The following is an 11,157-nucleotide window of genomic DNA, read 5'->3' on the forward strand; positions in this document are numbered from 1 at the left end:
AAGAGAAGAGATTACTGTGTTCCCTTTGCCTGTTGTAAAGCTTGCAAAAGGTACCCTCCTCAGTCATTCTCCTCTCCCCCTATCTTCAACCACTTAACTATTGCTGTCACTCCTGGCCAAGTAACTGGTATTTGGGCACTCTGTTCAAAATCACATAAATCACCCCACCCTAAGTAAGGTATTATCTTCCCTGCCTCCTTCCTTCTGCCAGCGTGGTGTAGTAGTTTGGAGCAGTGGACTCTGATCTGGAGAACTGGGTTTGATTCTTCACTCCTCCACATAAGTGGTGGATGCTAATCTGGTGAATTCGATTTGTTTCCCCACTCCTACACATGGAGCCAGCTGGGTGACCGTGGGCTAGTCACAGTTCTCTGAGAGCTCTCTCAGCCTCACCTACCTCACAGGGTGTCTGTTGTGGGGAAGGGTGATTGTAAGCCGGTTTGATTCTTCCTTAAGTGGTAGAGAAAGTCAGCATATAAAAACCAACTCTTCTTCTCATTTCTTAGCCCAGATGTTCTGTGCCTTCAGCACAGTAATGCATGGCTGATGGTTTACTCCCAGGTTAATCCTGTCTCCAGAACCCAACCATACCTGGAAAGCTCCTCCCCTCAGCCACCACCCATGCCAGCCCAAGAGGTGGTCAGAGTGCCACATATGGGAAATGTTGTCCTACAGCCGTTGGCTGGCTTTTGTTTAGTCAATGACCTGTATCACAGGTGGTCTTGGGCATATTTTGCCACCCTAGAGATTAGCTCCCACTCATCCTATCCTGCTGCTTCTGCTGCCCTGAGTCTTGCTCCCATGGTGTACATTTTTGTGTGCTTGCATTTTTAAAATGGCTACTCAACGTTTTCTTTGTGGCTGCCTTTGTTTTTCTAAAATCTGTGCCTGCCCTGACACATGCACAGGGCTTGCTTTTCAAAAACATGATGATGGTGCTTGCCTCAGATTGGTGGGAACACTAGCAGGCCCCTCAGCAGGTGGACCTCTCAGCCACCCCACTGCCCCTTTCTACCTCTGCCTGTTCATTTTGGTAATATACAGATTGGGCCTGTCCCGTGGTGACTTCAGCTTAAGTCCCTTTCGTATGATCTCTTAGTCCACTTTGGCTTCTGAAGGCAGACAGTTTTCCCCCCAATGTTTCACACACCTTAAGGATGAAACACAGCTGTTACCGCACTAGGTATTCCCAGCGATGAATTAAGAGTGTGAAAACGATATAAAAAATACCGTTTGCACTTTCTATGTATTCCCATCGATGTATTAAGAGTTTGAAAACTTTTTTAAAAATACTGTTTGCACTTTGTTTGGCCCCTTTAGCTGTGAAGACGTCTTCCAACCATTTATAAGCTGTGGTATCCAAAAACCCTTTTAAAAGCGATGGGGGTTACCGCACTTTGTATTCCCAGCGATGTATTAAGAGTTTGAAAATGTTATAAAAAACATAGCTTTAAAAGGGTTTTTGGATACTACGGCTTATAAATGGTTGGAAAACGTCTTCGCAGCTAAAGGGGCCAAACAAAGTGTGAACAGTATTTTTTATAACGTTTTCAAACTCTTAATACATCGCTGGGAATACAAAGTGCGGTAACCCTGTCTTTCCACAGTTAGGGAAGTTTTATGTGGGTTTTCCAAAACCTGTTTTGCTCCAATGTATGTATGTTTGTCATTGTTACGTTTTATCCTTAAGGTGTGTGAAATCTGTAAAAAAAAAATCTGTTTGCCTTCAGAAGCTGAAGTGAAAGGGGCCTAACACATTGTGTGTGTGGTGGGGGGGGCTGGCTGGGAGGAACAGCTAAGGAACAAGCTGTGATGTCTTCAGTGAGAAGCGGGTGGCATCAGACGGTTTCATATGTTGGCCTTTGGTAAAGCTCCAGTGGTTTGGCTGTGTATTGGTGTGCTGCTAACTATACAATGAGCCTTTGGAATTTTTGTTAACATAGCTGCACAATCATTCCTACGAAAGCCCCTGTCTTTGGCATGGAGGAACCCTGACCTCTCGGGAGAAAGTCATGTTTCAGGGGTGTGTAGTGCTTGTCTTTGCAAGTCAGCTTTGTCATTTTGTTTCAGCAAGTGCACCACATCGTGAACCAGGCCCTGAAACGCTACAGCGAGGATCGCATTGGAATGGTTGATTATGCCCTTGAATCTGGAGGTATGGAGACCAGGGAAAAGTATTTTTTTATTTTAAAAAATATTATAAAAATACACTGAAAATGCTCTACAAGTACAAAAGACCAAACCTCATTCAATGTCAAAATGATCTGTAAGAATGTGTACATTATGATTGATACTCATATAATCAATGAAAGAATGTCAAACCCTGCTAGAAAGATTTTCTAGAACTGCAGTTATTCTTTGACTGCGTTACATTAGTTAAGTTTAGCCATTTCAGCCATAATTCAAGACTTTGCCTACCATCCCCTCTGTTCTGGAGAAAAATACCACTCTTCTGCAATAAGTTTTTTTTGCCCCAGTAAGGCGTTCCAGATCACAGGAAAATGAACTGATCATGTTATGCATGTAACTGGCCTATTGATCTATCGAATCATTACCATGCTGTGAGAGGGGATCGAGGGCGAAGAGCCTGAGAATCATGTTTTGTTTTGTAATAAAAGAGATCTTCTAGCACTCAAAAATAACCTGAGACTTCTTAAGGAATTTCAACTACAAGCATAAAATCCAGAGGCAGACCTTCCACCCTCTCCATCTCCTGTTGTCTCTGAATGTTTAACCACTCCCTTCCACCAGCTTGAGCATTTTCAAAGAATGACCCTAACCCCTCTCCAATTTGTCTAACCAAAATAAAGTGTGCAAATTTGCATTCAATGGTCCAGTTGCAAAATCCAGCCTTTCCTGGGCTGCTCCCACACCAAGGATTTCCCACATTTCAGCCACGTGGGTAGTGTGGGTTTTCATGTTTCCACATGACGCCATCCTCTGTACACAGACTATTAACAGCCTCTTTCTTTCACACAAAAAACCTGTTTTTATTTTAAACCTGTGAAAAAATCAGTGAAAATGAAAAATCAGTGAGTATTTCTCAGTCAGGAGCAGTTTCTTGTGTCTGAAAGGGAAGGGCAGATGCAGGACTTTGGTGAGGAGCTAGTCCATTACTCCTCATTGGTTCTTGTAGGTAATCCGGGCTGTGTGACCGTGGTCTTGGTATTTTCTTTCCTGATGTTTTGCCAGCAGCTGTGGCAGGCATCTTCAGAGGAGTAACACTAGTGTGAAAGAACACTAGTGTTACTCCTCTGAAGATGACTGCCACAGCTGCTGGAAAAACGTCAGGAAAGAAAATACCAAGACCACGGTCACACAGCCCGGATAACCTACAAGAACCAATGAACTCTGCCCGTGAAAGCCTTCGACAATTACTCCTCAGTTACTCTTTTCATTTGTTGATGATTTCAGGGGGCCAGTCCTAGCAACAGTTAGGCCATTTTTGCATGGTAATTAGCAGCTTGTTCCAGGCTGAATTGCCCCGCATATTTTTTTTGAATTTTGCTGCTAAGCCGCTGCATACCTGCTTTGCATTACAAAAGAGCCCATTTAACGCGACCTTTGGTGTTTGCCACAAAGAGTCTCGCTCAAGGAACAATGCAAACAACAGAGGCGTGTTAGCTATGCAAATGCTAATGTCTATGCAAACAGGAACAAAGGAGCAGGCGAGTGGGGAGAGTGGAACTTCTCCTTTTGTGTCAGGACCGTGAAAAGGCATTTTTAAAGTCACATTTTAAAAAAGAGCTTTGAGCGAGCATCAAAATTGACCATGCAAAAATGGCCTTAAAAAAAAAAAAGATAATTGCCTTTTAGACAGAGGGGAGGAGATCATCAGAGATGTCTGCAAATGTGTGTGTTAAGGGCCATCAAGTCTCTTCCGACTCATGGCGACCCTATGAATGAAAGTCCTCCAAAATGTCCTATCTTTGACAGAAAATACATGGAGGTTTTAAAAAAGGTTTTAAGGTATTGTATTGTTTCTGTGCAGCACTGCATTACCCATGGTTCTCAAAAAAAAAACAAAATTAAAATGGGGTAGATGGAAAATCCTGAGTGTCATGTGAGAATGCAGTGGGGGGCTTCAGTGCACATCAGGTGTGAAAGGGAAAGCACCTCAAAAATTGGAGAGAGAACTGATTTCCCAGGGCTGTCTGGAATTTCTGTTGCAAAGGCGATTTCCCACAGAATGGCATTAGCAACCAGATGACCACAGAAAATCACCCTGGCGTGGAAGCATTTCAGATTGTCTCTATTAAGGATTCTTTTAGCAGATCTTTGATCCTGTGGAATGGTTTGGGTGTCCCCTCTCTTGTTCTTTGACCTGAGGGCAACATGATGTGACTTGGCTTCATCCATCTCTTTGACTACAGGGGCCAGCGTTATCAGCACTCGGTGCTCAGAAACCTACGAGACCAAAACAGCACTGCTGAGTCTATTTGGGATCCCCCTGTGGTACCACTCTCAGTCTCCACGGGTCATTCTGCAGGTAGGGGGTCAACACAGAGGCCTTTTCCTATACTGCCTCCAATTACTCTGTTCTTCCTTTACATTTTATAAAACAAGTATTTCTGCCAAGAGGCTCAGCAGGCATGGGGGTTATCCCATTTTATCCTTGCAACAATCTTGTTAGATATATTAAGGCTGCGCGAGAAGAGCATGAGAGATTGGCTTAGTGAACAACAAAATCAGATATCAACAATATGGCGGCCGCGAATAAGGAACTATAGGTATTGATGAATTGAGTGCTAGTCTGGACCTTCTAAAAACAAAAACTTTACATATATGTTACACCACGTGGGAGCGGGCACTGAGAAACTCAGTCTTACCTTGGGGTTTAAGCCATTGTAATTGCAGAAAATTGCCTGGCCGTGCTTTCTCAGCCCTGGGTGAGGCTTTCAGTATGCTGGGGCTTCTCTGCAGGTTCACGTCCCAGCTCTGCTTCAAAGCAGAGCTGGACTAGCTCAGATCTATCGGGAGGCTAGAAATACCACTTTGAGGACCCCCCCCCCTCATTCCACATCATTGGCTGTTGTCATGAAGTAAGGTAAAAATGATGCAAAGCTGCCAGTATTAGCATAGGTGCTCTTTGTTATGAAAAGGAAAAGATTGCCTTGGACTTGGCCGTGCTATTTCCAATAGTATTTCTGTGTTGGTGGTAATGTGTAATTCCATCCTGGAATCCTGAACAATTAAAGATAAAGTGCACTCTTCCCTATTCACTTCCTAGCATAGCAAATTTGCTTTTTCAATGTGTTGAGATTAATACAGTATGTTTCCCCATTGTAAGGCGGGTTTCAAAGTGTATTTGCCCATTTTTAAGGATCGAGACACTACACAGGTTGTAGGGCCGTTTTAAATCTGGGAAATGCTACCAAGAGGTGATTCTTTTTTTTTCTTTTTTTTGCTCTTGGTAGAATGGTCTCTGAGTGTCCCTGTGCTTTAGGACAGAAGGGTAATACACGTGCTTGTTACTGTCCTCTAAAAATTGTGGGATGTGTTTCTTTTTTGCCTGCCTGCACTACAGCCAGACGTCCACCCGGGGAACTGCTGGGCATTCCAAGGCTCCCAAGGCTTTGCCGTCATCCGCCTTTCAAGCACGATCCATCCCACTGCCGTGACGCTGGAACATATCCCCAGATCCCTCTCGCCCAAAGGAACCATCCCCAGTGCCCCCAAGGACTTTGCAGTCTTAGTAAGTAATCTTTGCACGTCACAGGGCAAGTTAAAACCAGGCACATTGGAGAATGTCTTCTGATTTTTCCCTCGGATGGGGAGGAGAATTAATGAGGGAAAACAGCTGTGAGATAAGGAATTGGCAAGCGTCAACAGGCTTTTGTTCTCTACCGCACACATTTTGTGTTTCCCGCTAGTTCAGCTGTCATGGCTTCCTCCCACCCAAATCCTGGGATTTGTAGTTTGGTGAGGTTAGTGAGCCTCAGATGCCCCAGTCTCTCTTCACAGGACTATAGTTCTCCAGGTTCCTAGTTGAGAGAGAATGAGCACTAAGCCAGTGGGATTCCTTAACCGGCTCTGTTTTTGAGAGGGAAGGAAGGTTAAACATTCATAAATATCAGCCTTCTTTCCCCCCTGCTGATCCTATATTCCCCCTTGTCCCTTTACTGCTGTGTGTGTGTGTTTCAGCATGCAGCTACAAGAGTAGCATTTAACTACACTTGCATCCTTCCTCCCTCACCCCCAATCCTGTGATTGCTCTGTTCCCCCCATGGCCCTTGTCTCCCTCTCTCCAACCTTTGTTTCCACAGGGTTTAAATGAAGAAGGGCAGCAAGAGGGCGTTCACCTTGGGAAATTCACATACGACCAGGATGGGAATCCCATCCAAACATTCCCTTTGCAGGTAGGAAAGAGGACAAGAAGCAGATATGAAATTGGGGGAGGGAACTGCAGATCCCAGAGGGTGGGCTGCACCACCCAACAGCCAATTGGCGCTCCTTGGCTTCTAGGATATGGGCCACAGGGCTGGTCACTCCAGGGGGCTGTGGCAGAGAAGCCAGTCACCCCACCCCCCTGGCAAAAATAATTAATTAAATGTCTGTTTGCTAAACTTCAGGGACCCAAAAGCCTCGAATGCTAGTGCCTGGGTGACACAAAACCAAGAGATGGATTTTAAAATGAAGGCTTGGAATTACGGAAAGCTGATAAACAAATTGTTATAACAATATTCAATGGCTGAATTTTTTTTAAAAGCAAAAAAAGGCCCCAACAGCAGAATGCCCGTGAAAATGGCTGCCGTTTGTGCAGGACTGGGAAAATCTGAACTTTCAGCTTTTGTTGAGTTCTTTCCAAAAACCTTGCAGCAAAGCAGGTTTGGAAATTATCACACAAAAGCCAGGGAAACCCCAGGAGCATGAATGCACCATGATGCTGTAGGGAAGTGGGAAAAAACCCACTTTCCAACAGCATCAAACCTAAGACAAATAACTTGTGTGGTAGAGTTCTGTGACCCCTCCCCGGGAGCTCACGGCTGAGCAAGGATTTGTGTGTTCCCGATCCCCCACTGGCTTTCACAGACATACGAGTGAATCAGATTTCTCCCTACTCCCTCATTCTGACCCATCCACTGTTACATCTGCCTCCACAGGGAAAAAAAGGAGGCCTAAGCCTTCTCTGGTTCTTAGTCAACGGTATGTCATTTTTTTTACATCTTTCTATCTTCAGGATGAAGACAAGAGTGCAGCTTTCCAGCTGGTTGAACTGAGAGTTCTTAGTAACTGGGGCCACCCGGAGTATACCTGCATCTATCGTTTCCGGGTACACGGAGATCCAGTCTCTTAACCCCTCCCCGGATCCACACCCGTGCTAGCTGGCTACCTCAAGTTCTTCACCTCAAGAGTGACAACGGCAGTGCCAGAAAAAGGAGAGCAGCACTTTTTTGCCGTGTTGCTCATACATGGGGAGTGGGCACTCGACAGCCACCTCGGGGTCAATCTGTTCTCTGGGTGTGCGGAGGGAGAACAGTGGCTCCCCAATTTGGTCTTTTATAAGATGCTTTTTAAAATTTGTGTTTTTTTAAGAAGCCTATGCAGTTCATATTTTCCTTACACCCTTCCCCACCCCCCCAAAAATATTGTTTTCCTTTGGAAAGCTCTGCCATGATCCCCTTGTAGATCTAGTGCTGTTTACCCAATTATATCATTCAGCAGCTTTATCGTATGAAATTGGTCTTGCTTGAGGACAGTAGGCAGCTTCTAGGCTGTTGCTCTCCCCCTTTCTGGGGTTGATGAAGCTCATTGCTGCTTTCGCCTCATTTATAGACGCTGGCTTGGTGTCAATGGCAGTAGGGGCCTACAGTGCTGTACAGTAGGAATGGACAGATAGGCAGAAGGAAGTATGCACTTAAAGCATTTAAACATGATGCTGTGCTTTCAAAGGACATGAAAAGTCTGGTTTCAAAAGGAAAACAGTAGAAATGCAGCCTTGACTCTTCGTAAACCTCCCATTCCTGACAGGGCAGGCTACTGTCAAGACTCATTCTCATACTACAGTGTTGACTTGCTTTTTTTTTTAAACATTGGGAGTAGGGAGGAAAAACTGGGGCTCAAACCACCCTGGAAGAACTTCTTCCTAATCCCAGATAAATGGAGGCAGATTGCTATTGTTCAGGGGTGAGGTAAGGTATTCTGTTCAACCTCACAGCCGTGCTCCTTTCTTTTCACTTGTTCCACAGCAGGTTCCAGGGCTAAGGGTTGATGATGCTTGAAATTAAACTCTACCACCCTGCATTTTCATGTAGAATGTTTTAACCCAGAGGCTATTTCAGCACAAATTGTGCAATGTGGCAAATATAATCTGTGTTTATTGAGTTTATATCTGATCTCCTAAGGGCTAAAGAAGAGTCGCTATCTGACAACACATTAACTGTTGCACTAGCTAAATGCAATATTTTACCAGGCCTCAGGGCTTTCTTTGCATAGAGACTGTTTGTATAAATGCCCATTTACCACATGGAAAATGGCATGCTATCTATAGCAAGCATTTGGTCAGGGGCATTGTCCTGTTATATGGTAGGGGAAAACTTACTGTAGCGCCGCATCTGATCTCCCTGCTGTACAAATGCAGCCAAATGAGGGAGGTCAGAGTCCCAAGTAGTGAGCTACAGCAGTAGGGCATGAATTAAAAAAATACTCTCCTGTAAATAAACTGCCTGTAGAGCAGAGGACAGACTAGGCCTAGGAACCCTTTCCTCACTGCTGTTCTAGTTTTAAACTAGAGGGTGGAAAGTTAAAAAATGCCCCCCTTTGCCTTTAGTCTCCTAGGCAAGTACTAATCAGGGGCCAACCCTGCTTAGCATCCAGGACTGGGCCAGCCTGGGCCATCCAGATCAGGTCCTCTGGTAACTTACCTCTTGGTAAATGGTTGTCTGTTGAGAGCTGTATTCAGAGGGAACAGCTCTCCTGGTATGGATACCTCATGAACTAGTGCCTTCATTTCAAGGCTTCTAACGAAATGATGAGGGACAGGTAGATTGCTGATATTTTCAGCTCGGGCAGTTCCTCAGTTTTTCTTTTTAAATCATTTAGCCGCCTCTTTAGTTGTATACACTTTAGATTCAGCCTCCTTGTGCGGAAGGCACAGCTGTGGGAGGGGAGAAATCAGTTGTATATCATGGGGAAATGGATGTAAATAGTCACTGTGAAAAGCAGTGCATGCTCCTCAGAGCAATGGGGAATCAACAGTGTTTTGTACATCTTACCACTGCAGTGTTCTAGGGTTTGTGAGGGTTAATGACTGTGGCTCAAAGGATATACATAAAATAGTATTAAAAACTTGAGCAGTGCTTAGCTGGTGCAGAAAATGTGATGTAGGTCTCAAATCAGACAGAGCAGTAACAGGAATGCAAACGTAGATATAGGCTGGCTTAGTATTACTAGACCTTGTAAGTATAGAACAAGGGATATATAGAGATATATAGTCACTCTTCAAAGCATCCAAGAGAAAGCTCTTGTATGTTGGTGGTAGGAGGAAGAGTGGAAATGTACACGGAAAAATACCCAGCAAGTTAGAAAATAAAAACAGGAAATAAAAAAATTCCCCCTGCTGGACTAGTTTTTATTTGTAGGGAATTTTTAAATGCATTTTCTTTTTCTTTTTTTGACCCTCATTTGTTTTTTTAAATGATCAGCAAACTGCACATCTTTCAACAGACTGGGCACCTGTTCCTGTCAAGATTACACAGTCAGGAAATATTGTTTGCTCTATTGAAGGGATTTCAGCTGGGGCTGTAAAAATACTGGCTCGTGGGCTTTCAGCCTGCAATAAATCTTGTTTAGAATACTTTGGTATTACCTACATTCAGCATGACAGCAAAGGCCCATTGTGAAGTTACTTTTCCTGAAGAGGCACATAGGGAGGGCAATTGCAACTCGTAGCTGACCATTCAGACATTACCTACTAGGACATGCACAAGTGACAGTTCATAAAGTAACTTTCACATTGCGCAAGTCTTGTTCCTAGCTTCTATTTTTAAAAAACCCAATCCGCCATCCTTTCCTCAGCCCTTCCTACTTTTATTTTAAGACAGAAGTGGGTAAAGATTAATAGAACCAGCCCTATGACTGCAGCTTGGCTGGTGAGCAGCTCTGGGCAAACTAGAGGCTTGTATCAGCTCACCAGAAAAAGGCAGAATATAGTTTGCTTGTTCAAAGATTTTGCTTTATGTTTGTGCATTTGGGAAAAGAAATTTTTTAATAAATGTTTGGGAGGGGCCCTGGCTCAGTGGTAGAGCATCTGTTCTGCATGCAGAAGGTTCCAGGTTCAATCCCTGGCATCTCCAGTTAAAGGGACTAGGCAAGTAGGTGATGTGAAAGACCTCTGCCTGAGACCCTGGAGAGCTGCTGCTGGTCTGAGTAGACAATACTGACTTTGATGGACCAAGGGTCTGATTCAGTATAAGGCAGCTTCATGTGTTCAATATATATATAGCGAGAGCTCTGTTTATCATATCTGCAAGATTGTTTGAGTTACAGCTTAGTTCTTTGTAGTCTCCAAAAGGAGGAATGTTAAACACCGATTTTCAACATACAGATTGAGTATACCTTATCTGAAAATCTGATATCCAAAATACTCCAGAATCCAAAACTTGTGCCCACAAAGGCTAATAAAATGGTATGTGTGCAGGCCATTCACACCAACAGCAGGTTCCCCATGATGCCCATGATGCCCCACAAAATTACCTTCAGGCTAAGTGCATAAGGTGTATATATTATAAATAAATGAATTTTGTGTTTATACTTAGGTCCTTACTTAGGTCCTATCCCCGAGTTATCTCACTATGTATACGCAAATATTCCAAAATACAGAATACTTCTGGTCCTAAGCATTTTGGATAAGGGATACTCAACCTGTACTGTCTGTTGTAAAAGACAGAAAAGCTCGATTCAGCTTGGGGAAACGGTGAAAAGATGCCTGTAAGAGTGCATATATGATCACATTTTTAAAATTCAAAGTTAATTTATCTGGCATAGCAACAACTGTACTTTGGATCCATAATTAAATCACTTATGAATAGAAGTCTTTGCTTCATCATATCTGAAATGTGTGTTTAGTCACACTTTAACCTTCCTGAATGCAAGTACCAAAGGGAGATTAAAAATCAGGAGTAATTAGTCATTAATCCTGTTTGGTAAAGCGTGGTT

General features: G+C 43.7%; 1 protein-coding gene across 1 annotated transcript in view; it reads left to right on the plus strand.

The window, feature by feature from the left end:
- Positions 1–7,377, plus strand: part of SUN2 (Sad1 and UNC84 domain containing 2) — a 30,039-nt gene extending 22,662 nt beyond the window's left edge. The window contains exons 13-17 of the mRNA XM_056846464.1: positions 2,071–2,155; positions 4,374–4,489; positions 5,528–5,695; positions 6,267–6,359; positions 7,181–7,377. Of these exons, the coding sequence (XP_056702442.1) occupies positions 2,071–2,155; positions 4,374–4,489; positions 5,528–5,695; positions 6,267–6,359; positions 7,181–7,297 (579 nt within the window). The 3' untranslated portion in view covers positions 7,298–7,377. The remainder of the gene's footprint in view (positions 1–2,070; positions 2,156–4,373; positions 4,490–5,527; positions 5,696–6,266; positions 6,360–7,180) is intronic.
- Positions 7,378–11,157: the final 3,780 nt, after the last annotated feature.

This window comes from Euleptes europaea, chromosome 3, assembly GCF_029931775.1.
Source record: "Euleptes europaea isolate rEulEur1 chromosome 3, rEulEur1.hap1, whole genome shotgun sequence".
NCBI lineage: Eukaryota > Metazoa > Chordata > Lepidosauria > Squamata > Sphaerodactylidae > Euleptes > Euleptes europaea.